Genomic DNA, 21,031 nt, shown 5'->3' with positions numbered 1-21,031 from the left:
ACTGTGCCCAAGACACTGAATCCAGAGTCTAGGGAACAGAAGACTCCTAGCTGTGTGTGGGTGGGTGTGTGTGTGTGTGTGTGTGTGTGTGTGTGTGTGTGCGATGTCTAGTGTAGGAGCTTTGGGATGGTTTACACCTCAGCAGATTCAGCACCTGCTGCTGATCTATGCCCATATGCTGCAGCTAGAATTACGAGACCCCTTGGAGCCATTTGTGTAGACCTGACCCCTCTCTGTGGATGGACCTGACCCCTCTCTAAAGACGAACTTTAGCCAATTTTACTGATTCGCTATTAGGACTCACAAAATGCAATGTATGTAAGTTTCGCAAATAAAATTGCAATTCCTACGCATTCCTTATTTGCAACTCGCAAATTGCGACTCGCAAATAAGGAATTGCTTCCTATTAATTTCTATAGGCCTAGAGGCCCATAGGAATTAATGGGAATTGCATGCGCAATTTGAGAGTACCCAATAGGTACTCGCAAATTTTGCATGCAATTTCAAGGATGCAAGGGGGCTAAGAGGACACCCTGTTGCACCCTTGAAATATGTATATGTGCACATGTGGCACACATACATGCCCTAAGGGCATGTATGTATGCCACATGGCACATAGAAAAATGCAAAAAAGTGAATTTTTCTAGGAATTTGCAAATTACCACCAAATTGAAGTTGGTGGTAATTTGCGATTCCTTAAAGCCAGGCCACAATATTTTTTTGCTTCCAGCATTGCATTTAAAAAATCGCACATTGCGATTCCCAAAATGCATTCGCAAAATAGGTAATCGCAAAAATTTGGATTCCCTATTTTGCAAATGTCTTTTGAGATGATACATCCCAAAAGGCTTTTTATCGTTTGGAATGATAAAACGCTTGATACATCTGGCCCTCTGTGCCAGAGCCCAAGGCACTTCATAGGAGTCCACTTCAGCTGGCACCACCAACTTCCCCACCATCGCTGCCGAATGCCAGTCCCAGCATTGCCCATGTGCTAGATTTATCAGTTTTAAATAAACCCTATACTGACAAATTCAGCAGAAACATTGACATACAGTGCCACCATGTGGTGTAATCCCATGATAGGTGTCGGTGTTTAGAAATAATTGCTGGTGCTGAGCACTGGTAAACACCTGCACAAATTAAACACTGGCCCTCACTGGTGAGGAGCAGGTGCAGCTCTTTGGCAGTGGCAACAGACCCCCAGTTTGATTCGGAATGTGGCTACCATGAGGGAGGAGGGTTCAGGCCACGGTCGTTGGAAATAAATATAAGGCCAGGCCATCTACACTGCCCGCTGCAGCACACAGTAACTCCAGCTCTCTCTGCTTTTACAAAACTGAGCCCTCACTCGACCTGGTCTGTCGGTTCTGTCACCCCCTGACCATGGATAAAGTAGAGGTTGGGGTAGTGTCACCCTACTCCCGGCAGAGGGGCTCTGTCGAAGGTAGATGCCTTCAGGCTGAGACTTAACACTCATTGCAAGGTAATTGAGCTTTAATCACCTGTGCACGTGGAGGAGAGATGGGTAAAGGTGGGAAGGGGAAAGCACACTCCCCATGAATTCCTTTTGTGTGCTGCACCAGAGCAGAGTGAAATATGGTCAGATTCTCAGGGTTCATGCACGAACTTGTGCCTCTGCTCTGATTGGTGAAGTATCAAAATGTGTTGTTTTGGTGTTTCGGTGGGGAGGGGGGGCGAGCAATGTTAGTACATTATGGTGAAAGCATTCAAACGCTTGTGCTTTTCAAGAAACAAATGAACCAGTTTGGTTGAGTGGCCTAAGGATGAGGAAAGGCCTCTGTGACCCCTTGAGTGTGAACACCTCCCCACCCACCTCCAGGGGTCTGCATTCACATGTCACAGGGGGGCCCTCCCTTGCAGCTGGCATCCGTGAGTCCTGTTTTGGCAAATAGAGTGCTGTCACAGACTGGTAGCAAGGTATCTCCGGACCCTTCCTGGGACCCTCAGATGTCCCAGTGTGCCCTCTTCTTTTCTTTCAAGGTGCAACAGAAGAGGGCAAACTTGGTGGGAACGACAGCGCCTCGACAGGTCTGTTGTATCATAAGTCCATAGTCTCCCAAGACCTCTTTGGTCTTTCAAAGTGACTAGGAGTTTCCTCAGCATACCGCAGCTTTCAAGTAATAGCCTAAGGACTACATCTACCAGACTGCACTGGGGAGAAGATTCAAATCCAGGATCACATGGAAATGTCCAATCACAGACAGTCTACGTGTATTGCCTTCTCTCGAGTCATCAATCATCCAGATTGTGAGATAAATTCCCGGGGCACCACCCAGTCCCATTTCCAGCCAGTTCATACGAAAGGCAGAAGGCTCGTCAGCGGCATCTCCTTCTCGCCCAGTAAGGTGTCCCTCTTCAGGCTGCTCCCTTTGTTAATGACCTTTAACTTCAGTGCCATCTTCTTGAAGTTGCCGGACACCAGCCCATCAAAGAAGAAGTCCTCATTGAACACCGGGTTCCGGCTGTTCTTGATGATGTTGCTCCTCTGCTTGTGCACCTTGCCCGGATTGAGGTAGAGCACGGCGCAGCAGTTGATGCTCTTGACATCGCAGAGTTTGTCGAAGAGGTTCTCTGCTGCGATGACGCGGACACGCAGGCGGGCATTGGATGCGTCGTACTCGGCACCAAGCCGCATGCTGCCTCCTTTGCTCAAGCTGATGGTGTGCTCCTTGTACACGCGTTCACTGAGCAGGTCCAAGGGTAGGAGTCCCTGTTGAGCTGCACTGCTTCCTGCTGCGCTCATGGCACCCCGCAATCTCCGTGGCACATTAGGGCTGGTATCAGCCGAGCTGCATTCATCCGTCGACAGAGAGCTATTCCTGGCCACCGAATGTTTCAACTTGATGATCTTGGACTGACTGTCTTGGCTGAAGATCTTTAGCAAAGAGACAGACCTGGAGAGCAGGGGCGAACTGAAGGGGGAGGATTCTGCTGACGAGCAGGATGCATCGCTCTCCCCGCCACTGAAGTACCGGTAGGGGTTCATAAGTGACATGTTGATGTCTGAGGGGTTTAGGTGGCCACTCTCTCCGTTGGGGTTTTTGCGTTGGGAGTTTGGTGAATTGGATTGGGAATGGCACTGAGAGAGACTTCCATGGTCACTATGAAACAAGGACTCTTTTCGTCGGGTATGGGGACTCTCCATAAGTGTGGAAAATCCATAGGAGGTCTGAGCCTTTGGCACGTAGGGCAGCGACATGGCCGTCTGTGACTGGGGATCAGCGTTGGTGCTGAAGTCCTCCTCAGAGGCCCACTCGTCAGCGCTCTCGATCTGAATGATGTGCCGGTTGGCTGACTTAAGTAGGTTCCTGCTCTCTGAAGCTGCCTTGGACGGAAGCCGTGGGCTGCGCTGGGGCTTCCGGGCAGACAGGTTCTGTTCCGAAGCTGACATTCCAATGTTGGACTTGGTCTTTCCTTCAGCCCCTGCTTCTGCTCCTTCGGGCACCCCCATGGCCAGCTTAGGTGGGATGAAGAAATCAGGGATCTTGTCTGGCGTCAAGACATTGCTGTAGCCTTGTCCTTTGCCCTGCTTATCCGCCGAATCTCCGGCACGGCCACCACTGTGGTCCGCTGACCCACGTATCCTGTCCAAGAGCCACATGATGTCAGTCACTTCTGGAAGGAGCTGTGGAGAGCAAATGATGGTGGCGGAATTCCAGCTGCTCGCACTCTGGAAGACAAACAACAGAAACACAATTTAGAGTGAACATTGGTGGAGCAAAGAACAAAGGGACATATTATCAAGAAAGGGCGATACATTATCACCGCTTTTATCGGCAGGAAACTGCTGCTAAAGCGGCGATAATGGGCTTGATAATATGCCCTTGTGAATTCGCATAGCAGCCCAGGTTAACACCAGAACCTGGGCTGCTATGGGAATTCACAAGGGCATAGACTAAGGGCACTTCAAAAAGGCCTTTGTTGGTCTGCTGTTGACACATATCCCACTTCATTGCTGAAGAGATGAAAAGTCCAGTAGAAGTGACAATATTTGTATATAAGAAGACAGCTAATACGTGTTTCGTCTTGGATGACTTTTTCAAGGCTGATAGCGTAGTTAAGTGTAGAAGTCAAATTAACCCATAAAGGCCAGAGGAGTAGAATTCGAACCCTGGTATTAACAATACCTGAATCACTGTATAATGGACTACAGTCCGCCCGTAAGACATCAGCGCACTGTACTAGAAGGTTGTTGAAGCCGCAGAAGCAAACAGCATTTATCTGAACAGTTTCTATACGGCCATGATACGCCTGTGGGTCCTGTGAATACAGTGTTGGCGTGTACCCCAGAGTGTGTTGCGTTTGAATGCGGGCGTCTCAGGGCCGTATAGAAACTGTCCAAATAAATGCTCTTTACTTCAACAACCTTCTAGGACTGTGCGCTGAAGACTTACCGGCTGACTTTAGCCTATTATTGGTCTTGACTACCTAATCACAGTCACCCAGAGAGTATACTAGGCTCTCCCAGGCCCAGAGCCGGTTTTCGGGTCAGCAGCACATGGTGTCGCACCTTCCCTACTGTCTTCTAGTCGTTTTAGAGACTAGCAAAGTTGTGAAGTTATATAACATGCAGCGCAGCAGATTATTAAAATACTGACACTGGTTAGTTTAAGCACTCAATAAGTCATCATAAATGCACTCTGACGTTCATCCTGGCATTCACCCATTTACCCATCCACAATAAAACATGTAAAAAGCTCAACAAGCACGTGCAAGATGAATTAGAAGACTAAAAGTAGGAAAAACTTGCAGCTGTCTAAATTGTATGCTTGAAATAAAAAATAAAATTAAACATCCCAGTAAGAGGCCATCTTTCAATGATATTGTATGTAGTCTGTTGTTGTTTTAAAGTTCCAACATGGCCGCCACATTTAGAAGTAGTATGGTGGCCATTTTAGAATGATAAAGAATGGTAAACTATGGGTAATAGCATTCCAAGATGGCTACCTGTTTTAGAAACAGTGGCCATGCGGGATGCAGTGCATTACAGATGAAATGAACAGTAAGCGAGGGGGACAGAAGTACTGCAGGGGGAGCCGCGTTACACTCTAAAGAATAATAATACAATTAAAAAAGAGAAGGAAGAAACTAACAAGGATCTATAAAAAAGGAAAATGGAAAACTCAAGGAAGGGCCTGCCGGCCGTGGCACTCATGTGATAAGGAAAAATTGCCTCACTCACAGGGCTATAGAAGCAGTGGCTGAAGGGGGCTCATCCATTGCCTCATGTTGTTTGTTGTGATTGATGACGCAGAGTGACAATGACAATTGAATAGACCAATGGCAGAAGAGGGTTCATACATGGACTTTCTATGTTAGTATATATACTTGTATGTATCTTTTATTGACTTTTTGTTTTATTACAATAGCTCGGCCGACAGCCAAACATTTCGGGTCCTCCTGAGAGGCTCTATGAATGATTATCACCTTTACATCTTATACCCCAGGTCTTGTCAATGGAGGTGATTGACAGCAAGGCCCTTACTTAGTAAAGTTGTGAGATTCCATGTAACAAAATACCTGTCTACAGGTGTTAATAGGATGCCATGATAATCCTCCTGTAATGCCTGTTGGCGTTAACCCCTTCGATGCTCATGACGGAACCGTTCCGTCATGAGCCCGTTGGCTCATTAGAACCTTCAGCACAGCGCGAAAATTTGCGCCGTGCTGAAGGTGTTAATATATGCTTTATATAAGAATCAGCCCTCCTTTCTTTGTTGTAACTTTATATGAAAGATTATACCTATAGTACCTGGAACTGCATTTCCCGGTCAACCAACCAGGCCTCTATCCTATAGAATTGGCTTCACAATATAAAGAACTCCAGCCTCTTATACTCCGCATAATCAACAAGGCGACCACCAGGGACCACTCATAAGATCATAAATAAGTAGAACACTGCACTTTGGGAAAACTATCTGTACAACTGTCTACCTCAAGGGTTTGTCACAGGGGTAACTAACACCAACATAGTTACGAGGATGGTGATCTCTCAGCTTCTGTGTAACACAGCCTTTTACACAGTGTAATACAAATCCACGCTCGAAGGCCCGTCGGCTTTAACAAATGCGCTTCACACTAAATAAGTCAGTCCTGCTACCTCTGTCTTAACTTTTCAGTATAAAAAGTAGGCCTGGGCGGTAAATTCCGTTCTGCTCGCGGAATTTGTGAAATTCAGGTAATTTTGCGTTCTGCGGAGAACACAGAATTGCCAAAAATTCCATCATTTGCTGCTTTCGCAGAATTTACTTGCATGTTTGCGCTACCAAAATGCGTGTTCACGAGATATTTCCCCCCGAGCACGCAAACAGCGTTCGCGAACAGGAAAAAAGCATGGCGAACGGGCGGAACAAGCAATTCTGTGTGTTCACGGAATTTCTGCGTGTTCGCATAGATTTTTACCATTTTGCAGAGCTTTGCGTAGCGCGACTACGCAAATTCCGCTCACCCCTAATAAAAAGATCAGACATATGGCATCTGACATAAATATTCCCAATGAACCAATCAAAAGTTTAGCCTGTGTCGTTGGCTTGTCACCATAAAGTCTCAGGCCTACGGTATTGTGCATAGCATTGCTGTCATTACACACACAGTCCTAAATTTACAAATATCTAAACAATTCCTTTGGGCAAAACAATATGCAACCTCAGTCAAAAGGATCTAACGAGGATTATAACACAGCAAATCTTCAACCCCATGTGCTTGTCCACTGGTTTGATCAACTTCAAATCCCTTGCCTGGCATGGTAATATGTGAGAGTCTGTGTAGCAGATTGTCCATCTCCAAACCTCAACACAATTGAACAGCAATCGTCCCTTAAGAGTATTGTTTTCACCTATGCTTATCACAATAAATATGTCAGGCCTACAGCCTTTGAAGTAACGTTTCATAATAAACATATCAGACTTCTGGCATCTAAAATAACTTTTCCCTGCAAAAACCTTTACCGTTGTCTTCACACCACACGAACTTACGCTTAATGTATTGCTCCTATCTTTCCCACTGGGCTCCCATCACCCATGCAGTCAACAAAGTAAACATATATGCAGAACTAATGTTGACAGTAAAATATACAGTCCTTCAAAGAGGGATTAACAATGATTATCACAGTGAAAATCTTCTACCCCCAGAATTTGTCCATGGCTGCTTGCCACGACCAATACCCTGCCTTCTACAGTAAAATGTGAAATTCCATGGTACAAAATACAAGCATACAGTCTTTGAAATAGTGTAATAACCTTCCACCCTTAAAGGCCCAAAGGCTTTAAAAAAGATAGATAAGTCTGGCCAGCCACCTTTCTCAAAATGTTCCACTAAAAACAGAGATGACGTGTGGCATTTTACATAACTTTTATTCTTGAACCAATCAGTCATTTTGCCTTTATACATAGCTGGTCAACATAACCGGCTCAGGCCTATTGTAAAGTACAATGCCCCTATGGTGGTCTGAAAGGATTATCACAGGGCAAATCTTCTACCTTAGAGGTTTGAGAGAGGGTGTAGTGAACATCAGAGCCCTTACCTACTGTGATTGTCTGTGAATTTCCGTGTTACAAAATATCGCCTACAGGCTCTAACAGGGTGTAATAACAATCCACTCTCAAATGCCTGTTGGCTTTAACATACATTTTTCAGGCCAGGCCTACGGCCTTTGTTTTAACTTTAAATATTACATGGCATGGATCAGTTGATTGGCACCACAACCAACTCAGTGTAAATGTAAATCTGTATTTGTAAAGCACAAACTACTCACCCTTACGGGTCTCTTGGCACTGGAAGCGGTTGTGAAAATGTAATGATCTATTGCCCAGAGTCACATGGTGCTGAGATGACCTGCCGCCGGAGCCGGGGATCAAACCGTGAACCTTGTGCTCAGAAGTCAGCTGCCCTGGCCGCTGCACCAGACCTCTCCACTCAGTCCTGCTATGTTGAGCATATGACTTTCTACAATGCAAAAAGGGTAATAGAAGCACTCTTTTTTTCAGTGGAAGCGCACAACGTCTTACTTGTCAAATGTTATTCTTAAAGTAATGAACAAGTGGGAGGAGCCAAAGCTGTCTAAGTGCTTCTGAATGCTCGTTCTCCGTTAATCACCACATAAGGTCAGGCAAGGGCGTCCCTGACAAGCCAGGCCTAAAAAGGGGGCCGCTTCACTGGTCCTATCAATCCGCAGGTTTTGTAGAGAGCTCCTTACTCCCCTGGGGGTCTCGAGGCGCTGGGATTCTGCGAGCCTCGTCGCTCGGGTTGCCATGGCGGTCGAAGAGCCAGGTCTTGAGCTTCTTCCTGAAATCTTCCAATGTGGGGGCGGGGGTGCGCGGCGGGTGGAGGGGGAGGTCGTTCCATGAGTTGGCGGTGAGAGAACGTTGCTGCCGCTGCGCGGCCCAACGTATGGTCCAAAATGTCAACCCACCCACCTACCCCCATGCACTGGCTCAGTCTGGCACAAACATGTCCTCCTAAAATAGGCTGACAAGGCGTCCCGGATTTGCCTGGACGGTCCCGGTTTTTCAACAGTAGTCCCGGTAGATTTCGGTAAAAGTAGCTCATGTCCCGGTTTTTTGAGAGGTTAAACTGAAAACAGTGAGAGGCACTTTTTTAGGTGTTCCAAAGCAGGGATAGTAAGCAGCTGTTATGAGTAAACAATGTAATTAACAGGTATGATGCTGGGCAGGGCACAAGTCCTAAAAAAAGCAGTGGGGGGACGCTGTCACCGGGAGTGACGTCACAACAGGAAGTGACGTCACGAAAGGTGCCGAGCTCCTCGTCCCAGAGAGGCCAAAGAGTGAAGTCCAGCTGTTTGGCAGGGGGGGCGATGTCCCCCCGGTAAAATAAGTGGGGGGACGCCGTCCACCCATGTGGTACCCCGACTCGAGCCCTGATGCTGGGTTTAAAAATTACATTTTTTTTTCTTAGTGCCTCTTCTATGTTTCTATGAGGATTAGAGCTGTCATTCTTTGCCACTTTATTGACGTAAATTTGTAGTCCATCCTCTATTTTTGTGAAATGTCCCGGTTTTTGGGTCACTCTATCCTAAAACTCAATGAAAGTGTCAGAGGAGTAAAGGCATGTTATGTATTTCAAGGCCTTACCGAATGCAGTGACCACTGCACAACTCGACGAAACAAGGGGTGTTACCTCGATGCAGACCTACTCAACACACATGCAAGAATGACGTGGCAGGTACAAATGGCATCAAAAGCCCGCCTCAGAGCCGTGGCACACCACAACACATATACAAGGGGGGCCTTGTGGTATCGGTCTAGTGTTCAGGTGACCGGAACCGGATGGGAGTAAGCGGAAATGGCAAGCAGCCATTTTGTTCTGGCGCCAACGGCATAGCGTTTAGACGTGGTCCCGGCGCTCCGTAGAATAAACCAAAGTTAACCTACCGAAGTCTCCTGTCTTTATTGGGGAGAGAGTATCCTTACAATGGCGATGAGGCAAGGGATCTGACAAGAGAGCCCATGGTGCGAAGACAACCGACAGTGGGAGTTGAAAACAGTAGTTCGGAGCACGGCAAAAGACGAAGGACCATCCCAAGAAGAAGCGATTACGCCCTTACGACAACAGCGAGGTCAAGCACACTATTAAGCGTAACCGCAAGCCGAGCCCCAGCAGCACGGCGGTAGCAAGAAAGGCGGCAGTGAGAGAACGCGAACATAACAGCGACTCACCGTCCAGGACACGAGAGCCCCACTCCGCTGTAGCGTGACACCCCGCGCACCACGCTGGCGGCACTGCGAGGCAAAGAGGAAGGAATGAACGCTGTTGACGGAGCGATCTGAGACGACCCACAAACGCCACAGCACACGGACGGTGCGGTGGGAGGCAGCTCAGCCGGCAGCGAGTACAGTGAAGAAGACGTGGACGAGAGACAAGCTCCAGGCAGTCCGCCGGGTAGACCAGTTCCGACACAAGCAGGCCCCAGAGGGAACGGCAAGATGGCGACGCAGTCCTACTCCTTAACCTAATTGGTACCATTCCTCCCAAAAAGGGGAGAACCCACAATGCCGTGGGAAGACTGGAAGCGGTACTTTCTCAATTACCTGGACGAGTTAGAAGAAGAGAATGGAGCAGCGTACGCAGGCCCCAGAAGAAGAAAAATCTTGTTACATAATTTAGGCCCAGAGGGGCTCAGAGTATATGACGCCATCGTCAAAAAGGCAAGAGACGCGAACGATACAGACGTGTTCAGTCACGCAATTGAAGACATCGATGCGCACTACAGACCCGTAGAGTGCGTAGCCATAGACAGGCACAACTTCTTCAAGAGAAAACAGGAGGGCGGAGAGACAATTGATGAGTACGTGGCGGCGCTGCAGAAATTGGCGCTCACATGTAAATTTGGCGCGTTACACGATGATCTGATAAGGGACCAGATCATAATGCACACGTCCAGCACGCACGTACAAGAAAAACTGTGGGTGAACGGAGAGGCCCCCTTGAAGGAAGTTTGGACTCTAGTGAAGAAAGCGGAAATGTCCAAGAGATGCACCCCAGCTGCTCGGAAGGACACCGTAGCGACGCAAACGGTCTGCAGGATTGTGACGCAGAGCAAGAATGAAAAGACCAAACAGAGAGAACCACAAAAAGGGCAAGAACACAGACAGAACACTCACCGAGGGAACACGGCCAACAGGACGGGAAGAGGAGGACGGCCATACTGCTACAGATGCGGAAGCACGTCGCACCTGGGGAACGACAAAGTGTGCCCAGCGTTCAGGGCAAAATGTGCGCACTGCCACGTTTTCGGACATTACGAAAAGGTATGTCGTAGGAGATCAAAAGGAGCCACGGTCAGGTACATAGACCAGGAAACCCAGGAAGAAGAAGAAGACCAGACAGGGGAGGAGGATTTAGAGGAAGTCCTCTACATCGATGCCCAGATCCTGGACGTGGGGTGCGCAGAATCGGACAAGCCCAGGCTCGACATGCAAATCGGAGGAGTGCCCATTGAGATCATCGCTGACTCAGGAGCCCCCATCACAATCGTACAAAGACAAGTATGGGAAGAATAGTTTGAGCCGACAATTAAGGAAGAGCTGTGTCCCATGGACCTAAGACCGGTCACGTACACGGGACAGAGAATACCAATGTTGGGTTATTGCCCTCTACTCTTCGAGTTCAGAGGACGCAAGGCGGTATGCAAACTGTATGTCGCGGAGAAAGGACCGTCCGTACTCAGCTGGAAGGACCAAGGGGCGTTAGGAATACTACTGAACCCAGGAGGCGTGGAAAAAGTGATGCTGATGGATGTGGAGAGCAGGGATGTGACAGAGGCTTGGCGAAGGGAATACCCCAAGGTGTTCAACGGGCTGATTGGTGAACTAACCAAGTACACACACTTAATCAAGCTAAAGGAAGGAGCCAAACCGGTCATCCACAAAGTAAGGAACATCCCCTTCCGATGCAGGGAGGTGGTGCAAGCGGAACTCGACAGATTGGAAAAAGGTGAGGTGAGTGCAGAATGGCTCTCACCGTTAGTGGTAGCCCAAAAGCCCAATGGGAAGGTGAGACTGTGCGTCGACCTCAGGGAGCTAAACAAAAACATCCTGATCGACAAGTTTCCCCTCCCTCGCATCTACGAAATGTTAGCTAAGACCAAGGGCGTAAAATGGTTCTCGACGGTGGACCTGTCATCTGCCGACCACCAAATAAAACTCCACCCATCATGCAGCCACCTCACATCATTCATCACACCCTTCGGGTGCTACAAATTAGTCAGGATGCCCTTCGGGCTGGCATCAGCAGCTGCTGTTTTTCAAAAATTGATGCATAGACTGTTTCGCAAGGTGGAGGGCATTTAGTTCTTCCAGGACGACATCCTGGTCATGGGTGCGTCCAAACAAGAACACAACGAAAAGCTTCACAAAGTGCTACGCACGCTGCAAGAGAATGGACTGACGGCCGAATGGGCCAAGTGCAAATTTGGGGTACCGACGGTCACATATCTTGGCCATGAAGTCAGCGAACGGGGCATAGAACCCAAGTGATCGAATATGCAAGCTATATTAGACGCGCCAGCCCCGGAAAGAAAGGAGGATGTCAGGTCATTCTTGGGAATGGCCGAATACTATAGCAAATTCATACCCCCCTTTGCCACTAAGACACACTGCTTACGCCAACTACTCAAAGAAAGGAATGGCTTCAAATGGAACAAAGAGGAGCAGGAGGAGTTTGTCAAATTGAAACAGGAAATGAGCGAAACGATACCCCTAAAGGGGTTTGACCCGGATGCTGAATCCATCCTTACCACTGATGCAAGTGATCGAGGCCTAGGGGCGGTGCTCATGCAGAGATCAGGCCAGGGAGAAGTGTCGACGATCAGCTTCGCCTCGAGATCCCTAGCACCCAATGAGGAAAAATTCAGCATCATAGAGAAGGAGATGCTGGCGTTCGTATGGGCGATGGAAAGGTTCAGACAGTATCTGTGGGGTGCAAAGTTTCTAGTCAAAACCGACCACAAACCCCTGGTCAAGGTTTTGACATCAAACGGCCATGCCCATGCAACACCAAGGATTGCAAAGATGACACTGCGATTGCTAGCCTTTGTGTACGAGGTGGAACACATACCGGGCCCGCAGAACAAGGTAGCAGACTTCCTGAGCCGAGCGGCAGCAAAGGAGGATGCGGATGGACAAGAATCCTCACAGTGGGACAGCTATGTGGTAGCCACGGTAGAAGACATGGAGAAGGTGATCTTAGCCCAGGAATTGGAAGAGGCCTACAAATCGGACGAGGACCTGCAATTGATAAGAGGGTATGTGGTCCACGGATGGCCCGAGAAGAGACACCTTAAGGAGACATTGAGGAGATATTGGGAAGTGAGGGACGAGTTGTCCCTAGGCGAAAATCCCCTGTTTCTGCTGAGGGGCGATAAAGTGATTCCTCCCCAAGGAGTCATTGAACATCTAATGACCTTGTTACATGAGGGACACCAGGGGATCACCAAGACGAAAGCGTTGGCTCGACAAGCCTACTGGTGGCCAGCCATCGACTCAGAAGTAGAACGATTCGTACGACAATGTGAGTCGTGCGCTAAAGCGGACATGTCCCAGTCCATGATGAGACCGCCTTTAGGAAAGTTCCCGATGCCCGAAGGGCCATGGGAGATGGTGTCGATTGATATAATGGGACCAGTTCTGGTCAGCGAGGGCATTCAAAAGTACGCCATAGTCTTGATCGACAAATACTTCAAATGGCCTGAGGTGGTCATAAAGGAAGCAGTAGACACAGAGACAGTGATAGCCTTCCTGAGGGACTTATTTGTCAAAGAAGGAATTCCGAAAACCATCATATGTGACAACGGGCCACAGTTCACATCAGGGAAATGGGAAGCCTTCATAGCCAGAAACGGTATAGAGGTCAAACATACCCCCATATATCACCCAGCCGGCAACGGACAAGTAGAACGTTTCAACAGGGTGATCATGGGCACCATACAGGCAGCCATAAATGACGGATTGGACTGGGAGAGGGAAGTACCAAAAATGTTGTGGGCATACCGCATCACACCGGGAAGCACGGGGTACAGCCCTTTCAAGGTACTCAGAGGGAGAGAACCATTCACCAAAGACAATACAGTATGGTGGAAGATGGTTGTGCAAAGTAAGTGGTCTCCAGCGGTGGTCAAGAGAAATCTAGAGAGAGCAGAGGAGGTGTACACTGAACAATTCAACAAGAAACGAAACGTAAAAGGGGTGTGGTTAGAGAAAGGAGATTGGGTAAGAGTGAAGGTGGCCACCATGAAGAGGAATGGGGAGAGTAAATTCACTCCACCCCACCAAGTTCTAGAGCCGTATGCCAGGTCAGCGCTACTCAGCGACGGAAAAGTATGGTCGCAAGGCAGAATGGCGAAATGCAGCAAAATCTTGGAGTGGGAAGCTGAGACTGACGAAGGGAAAGAGAATGTCGAGAGAGACACGGAAGAAGGAGGTAGAAGTAGCATGGAGCGGGTAGACGAAGGCACGCAGCAAGTAGAGGAGAGAGAAGCCGAGGAGGACGTAGAAGTCAGAGGAACCAGTGGTATTAAGGACGGGAGCAAGATTAAATCGGTGAAGGAAAAGGCGGGAGGCACCCAGGAAGGAACAGAGTCAAGTGAACCAGGGTCGAAGGAACCGGGAGAGGTGAGGAGAGAAGAAGCGATAAAGACGAGGGCAGGAAGAACAATAAGGATTCCGGAGAGATTCAAGGACTTTCAAATGGACTACAAGTAAGACAGTTCCTGTGTTAATTTTGATATAACCTTTCAATGCAAAAGGGGGGAGATATATGGTATCGGTCTAGTGTTCAAGTGACCGGAACCGGAAGGGAGTAAGCGGAAATGGCAAGCGGCCATTTTGTTCTGGCGCCAGCAGCATAGAGTTAAGACGTGGTCCCGGCGCTCCGTAGAATAAACCAAAGTTAACCTACCGAAGTCTCCTGTCTTTATTAGGGAGAGAGTATCCTTACAGGCCTGGCCTAGACTCCACCCAGCAGACACACGCACTCACGCAGGACACATTCACCAGCAAATTGCCAATTATGCACCATAGAGCGGGCAGCCTTAATGAGGAACATTAGCAGTAAGACATGTTGAAGCCGTGCAGCCCCCACGGCTCTTCACAGGTGGGCATGTCTCGGCAGACAGCTGACAGCCCCTCCTGCCCATGGGTGCACCTGTCTCACAGTGATGAGTGCAGACATTGCTGTGAGAAGAGAAACCATCTTGTGTCAGACTCCTCCGGCTGCTGTCAGATGCGTGACAAAACACAGGCCGAGCTTCATGACAGCTGGGGTCATGTTGTGTTTTCAGTAGCGCTTCGAAGCAGCCTCTTGGCCGCTACATGCAAGAGCATCACACACAAGCTTGTCCTCTCTGCACATGCAATGCATGGAAATAAGCTGAGCAGAAACAAGCATGCTTGTGTACTGCAAAAGGACACATGTAAAATCCATTTACTTCTACACCTCTCTTCTTTTGATCTTCTATCTCCTCACACCACCAGGGGTGCGAAAAGATAACCAGACAGGTCGCAAGGGGGCACGGGGGGAAACTGGAAACGTGCAAGCCGGGCGAGAAGAAGATGAAACAAACTGGAGAATGGACTGTCAAGAGCCAAACTAATATAAGCCAATCTAGACAATGCTTGGCTCAACCGCCCCCCCCCGGTGCTTTTTTCTTTCTTTTTCCCCATGTGATTCGTGATTCACCCTGTACCATGTAAATATGCTCTTTATTTTCAATAAAAAAATTACTGAAATAAAAGCACTGGCTGGCAGGAGAGGACAGGGAGCTGCGGTTTTACTTCCGGCATCTGCTGTGATCTGCAGGTTACTAGCTTGAATCCCAGCAGGACCAACTTGTACTGTTATCCTTCCAAGGCCAAACACTTGAGTACCTTTAAATTGAGTAACATTTGTTACTTGCAGAGCTTAAAAGTGTCCAAAAATGGTGGTGCAGTCAGTGCACTACAAGAAAAACAAGGTATACTAATTAAAAAGAATAAGGAAACGTATCAAACACAACGAAACACATCCAGTTACCGTCTACTGAGCTGTGACATTCTTCGAAGACCAGACCACGGGGGGCTTTTATGCCATAAAATCATATATAAAGCACCCAAGAAACTCTGATTATAAATCTGGGATGGAGCTGGACAACCAACTCTCCTGGTCTGGTGACCCCAGACTCGCCACGGGCTGCAGACACCCTAGATAAAGCAAGGATGTGCGCAGCGGCAGGTTGTGGGTAAAACTAAGCAATACTTCCTGCCTCCTACTGGACATGAACAGATCCCAGACTTCAGGACACACTGCCAGGGAAGCAGCAGTAACCCTACTGCTGGACACCCAAAAGACCCCAGAACTCAGGACACACTGCCAGGGAAGCAGCAGTAACCCTACTGCTGGACACCCAAAAGACCCCAGAATTCAGGACACACTGCCAGGGAAGCAGCAGTAACCCCTACTGCTGGACACCCAAAAGACCCCAGAATTCAGGTCACACTGCCAGGGAAGCAGCAGTAACCCCTTCTGCTGGACACCCAAAAGACCCCAGAACTCAGGACACACTGCCAGGGAAGCAGCAGTAACCCTACTGCTGGACACCCAAAAGACCCCAGAATTCAGGACACACTGCCAGGGAAGCAGCAGTAACCCCTACTGCTGGACACCCAAAATACCCCAGAATTCAGGACACACTGCCAGGGAAGCAGCAGTAACCCCTACTGCTGGACACCCAAAAGACCCCAGAATTCAGGACACACTGCCAGGGAAGCAGCAGTAACCCCTACTGCTGGACACCCAAAAGACCCCAGAATTCAGGACACACTGCCAGGGAAGCAGCAGTAGCCACATACTGTTGGACACAGAAAAGACCCCAGAATTCAGGACACACTGCCAGGGAAGCAGCAGTAACCCCTACTGCTGGACACCCAAAAGACCCCAGAATTCAGGACACACTGCCAGGGAAGCAGCAGTAACCCCTACTGCTGGACACCCAAAAGACCCCAGAATTCCGGACACACTGCCAGGGAAGCGGCAGTAACCCCTATTGCTGGACACCCAAAAGACCCCAGAATTCAGGACACACTGCCAGGGAAGCAGCAGTAACCCTACTGCTGGACACCCAAAAGACCCCAGAACTCAGGACACACTGCCAGGGAAGCAGCAGTAACCCTACTGCTGGACACCCAAAAGACCCCAGAATTCAGGACACACTGCCAGGGAAGCAGCAGTAACCCCTACTGCTGGACACCCAAAAGACCCCAGAATTCAGGTCACACTGCCAGGGAAGCAGCAGTAACCCCTTCTGCTGGACACCCAAAATACCCCAGAATTCAGGACACACTGCCAGGGAAGCAGCAGTAACCCCTACTGCTGGACACCCAAAAGACCCCAGAATTCAGGACACACTGCCAGGGAAGCAGCAGTAACCCCTACTGCTGGACACCCAAAAGACCCCAGAATTCAGGACACACTGCCAGGGAAGCAGCAGTAGCCACATACTGTTGGACACAGAAAAGACCCCAGAATTCAGGACACACTGCCAGGGAAGCAGCAGTAACCCCTACTGCTGGACACCCAAAAGACCCCAGAATTCAGGACACACTGCCAGGGAAGCAGCAGTAACCCCTACTGCTGGACACCCAAAAGACCCCAGAATTCAGGACACACTGCCAGGGAAGCAGCAGTAACCCCTACTGGTGGACACCCAAAAGACCCCAGAATTCAGGACACACTGCCAGGGAAGCAGCAGTAACCCCTACTGCTGGACACCCAAAAGACCCCAGAATTCAGGACACACTGCCAGGGAAGCAGCAGTAACCCCTACTGCTGGACACAGAAAAGACCCCAGACGTCAGGACACACTGTCAGGAAAGCAGCAGTAGCCACATACTGCTGGGCACCCAAAAGACCCAAGAATTCAGGACACACTGCCAGGGAAACAGCAGTAACCCCTATTGCTGGACACCCAAAAGACCCCAGAATTCCGGACACACTGCCAGGGAAGCGGCAGTAACCCTACTGCTGGACACCCAAAAGACCCCAGAATTCAGGACACACTGCCAGGGAAGCAGCAGTAACCCTACTGCTGGACACCCAAAAGACCCCAGAATTCAGGACACACTGCCAGGGAAGCAGCAGTAATCCCTACTGTTGGACACCCAAAAGACCCCAGACTTCAGGACACACTGCCAGGGAAGCAGCAGTAACCCTACTGCTGGACACCCAAAAGACCCCAGAATTAAGGACACACTGCCAGGGAAGCAGCAGTAACCCCTACTGCTGGACACCCAAAAGACCCCAGAATTCCGGACACACTGCCAGGGAAGCGGCAGTAACCCCTATTGCTGGACACCCAAAAGACCCCAGAATTCAGGACACACTGCCAGGGAAGCAGCAGTAACCCCTACTGCTGGACACCCAAAAGACCCCAGAATTCAGGACACACTGCCAGGGAAGCAGCAGTAACCCCTACTGCTGGACACAGAAAAGACCCCAGACGTCAGGACACACTGTCAGGAAAGCAGCAGTAGCCACATACTGCTGGGCACCCAAAAGACCCAAGAATTCAGGACACACTGCCAGGGAAACAGCAGTAACCCCTATTGCTGGACACCCAAAAGACCCCAGAATTCCGGACACACTGTCAGGGAAGCGGCAGTAACCCTACTGCTGGACACCCAAAAGACCCCAGAATTCAGGACACACTGCCAGGGAAGCAGCAGTAACCCTACTGCTGGACACCCAAAAGACCCCAGAATTCAGGACACACTGCCAGGGAAGCAGCAGTAATCCCTACTGTTGGACACCCAAAAGACCCCAGACTTCAGGACACACTGCCAGGGAAGCAGCAGTAACCCTACTGCTGGACACCCAAAAGACCCCAGAATTAAGGACACACTGCCAGGGAAGCAGCAGTAACCCCTACTGCTGGACACCCAAAAGACCCCAGAATTCCGGACACACTGCCAGGGAAGCGGCAGTAACCCCTATTGCTGGACACCCAAAAGACCCCAGAATTCAGGACACACTGCCAGGGAAGCAGCAGTAACCCCTACTGCTGGACACCCAAAAGACCCCAGAATTCAGGACACACTGCCAGGGAAACAGCAGTAACCCCTATTGCTGGACACCCAAAATACCCCAGAATTCCAGACACACTGCCAGGGAAGCGGCAGTAACCCTACTGCTGGACACCCAAAAGACCCCAGAATTCAGGGCACACTGCCAGGGAAGCAGCAGTAACCCTACTGCTGGACACCCAAAAGACCCCAGAATTCAGGACACACTGCCAGGGAAGCAGCAGTAATCCCTACTGTTGGACACCCAAAAGACCCCAGACTTCAGGACACACTGCCAGGGAAGCAGCAGTAACCCCTACTGCTGGACACCCAAAAGACCCCAGAATTCAGGACACACTGCCAGGGAAGCAGCAGTAACCCCTACTGCTGGACACCCAAAAGACCCCAGAATTCAGGACACACTGGCAGGGAAGCAGCAGTAACCCCTACTGATGGACACCCAAAAGACCCCAGAATTCAGGACAAACTGCCATGGAAGCAGCAGTAACCCCTACTGCTGGACACCAAAAAGACCCCAGAATTTAGGTCACACTGCCAGGGAAGCAGCAGTAACCCCTACTGCTGGACACCCAAAAGACCCCAGAATTCAGGACACACTGCCAGGGAAGCAGCAGTAATCCCTACTGTTGGACACCCAAAAGACCCCAGACTTCAGGACACACTGCCAGGGAAGCAGCAGTAACCCCTACTGCTGGACACCCAAAAGACCCCAGAACTCAGGACACACTGCCAGGGAAGCAGCACTAACCCTACTGCTGGACACCCAAAAGACCCCAGAATTCAGGTCACACTGCCAGGGAAGCAGCAGTAACCCCTTCTGCTGGACACCCAAAATACCCCAGAATTCAGGACACACTGCCAGGGAAGCAGCAGTAACCCCTACTGCTGGACACCCAAAAGACCCCAGAATTCAGGACACACTGCCAGGGAAGCAGCAGTAACCCCTACTGCTGGACACCCAAAAGACCCCAGAATTCAGGACACACTGCCAGGGAAGCAGCAGTAGCCACATACTGTTGGACACAGAAAAGACCCCAGAATTCAGGACACACTGCCAGGGAAGCAGCAGTAACCCCTACTGCTGGACACCCAAAAGACCCCAGAATTCAGGACACACTGCCAGGGAAGCAGCAGTAACCCCTACTGCTGGACACCCAAAAGACCCCAGAATTCAGGACACACTGCCAGGGAAGCAGCAGTAACCCCTACTGGTGGACACCCAAAAGACCCCAGAATTCAGGACACACTGCCAGGGAAGCAGCAGTAACCCCTACTGCTGGACACCCAAAAGACCCCAGAATTCAGGACACACTGCCAGGGAAGCAGCAGTAACCCCTACTGCTGGACACAGAAAAGACCCCAGACGTCAGGACACACTGTCAGGAAAGCAGCAGTAGCCACATACTGCTGGGCACCCAAAAGACCCAAGAATTCAGGACACACTGCCAGGGAAACAGCAGTAACCCCTATTGCTGGACACCCAAAAGACCCCAGAATTCCGGACACACTGCCAGGGAAGCGGCAGTAACCCTACTGCTGGACACCCAAAAGACCCCAGAATTCAGGACACACTGCCAGGGAAGCAGCAGTAACCCTACTGCTGGACACCCAAAAGACCCCAGAATTCAGGACACACTGCCAGGGAAGCAGCAGTAATCCCTACTGTTGGACACCCAAAAGACCCCAGACTTCAGGACACACTGCCAGGGAAGCAGCAGTAACCCTACTGCTGGACACCCAAAAGACCCCAGAATTAAGGACACACTGCCAGGGAAGCAGCAGTAACCCCTACTGCTGGACACCCAAAAGACCCCAGAATTCCGGACACACTGCCAGGGAAGCGGCAGTAACCCCTATTGCTGGACACCCAAAAGACCCCAGAATTCAGGACACACTGCCAGGGAAGCAGCAGTAACCCCTACTGCTGGACACCCAAAAGACCCCAGAATTCAGGACACACTGCCAGGGAAGCAGCAGTAACCCCTACTGCTGGACACAGAAAAGACCCCAGACGTCAGGACACACTGTCAGGAAAGCAGCAGTAGCCACATACTGCTGGGCACCCAAAAGACCCAAGAATTCAGGACACACTGCCAGGGAAACAGCAGTAACCCCTATTGCTGGACACCCAAAAGACCCCAGAATTCAGGACACACTGCCAGGGAAGTAGCAGTAACCCCTAATGCTGGACACCCAAAAGACCCCAGAATTCAGGACACACTGCCAGGGAAGCAGCAGTAATCCCTACTGTTGGACACCCAAAAGACCCCAGACTTCAGGACACACTGCCAGGGAAGCAGCAGTAACCCTACTGCTAGACACCCAAAAGACCCCAGAATTAAGGACACACTGCCAGGGAAGCAGCAGTAACCCCTACTGCTGGACACCCAAAAGACCCCAGAATTCCGGACACACTGCCAGGGAAGCGGCAGTAACCC

General features: G+C 49.9%; 1 protein-coding gene across 1 annotated transcript in view; it reads right to left on the bottom strand.

Moving 5' to 3' along the window:
• Positions 1-688: 688 nt before the first annotated feature.
• C2CD4C (C2 calcium dependent domain containing 4C) overlaps positions 689-21,031 on the bottom strand; it is a 155,541-nt gene continuing 135,198 nt past the window's right edge. Inside the window, exon 2 of the mRNA XM_086946312.1 lies at positions 689-3,694. Coding sequence (XP_086802438.1) covers positions 2,318-3,625 — 1,308 coding nt within the window. The 5' untranslated portion in view covers positions 3,626-3,694 and the 3' untranslated portion in view covers positions 689-2,317. The remainder of the gene's footprint in view (positions 3,695-21,031) is intronic.

This window comes from Lissotriton vulgaris, chromosome 12, assembly GCF_964263255.1.
Source record: "Lissotriton vulgaris chromosome 12, aLisVul1.2, whole genome shotgun sequence".
In the NCBI taxonomy this organism is placed as follows: domain Eukaryota; kingdom Metazoa; phylum Chordata; class Amphibia; order Caudata; family Salamandridae; genus Lissotriton; species Lissotriton vulgaris.
Note: the sequence above shows the minus strand (reverse complement) of the source record. Positions and strands in the feature narration are given on the sequence as shown.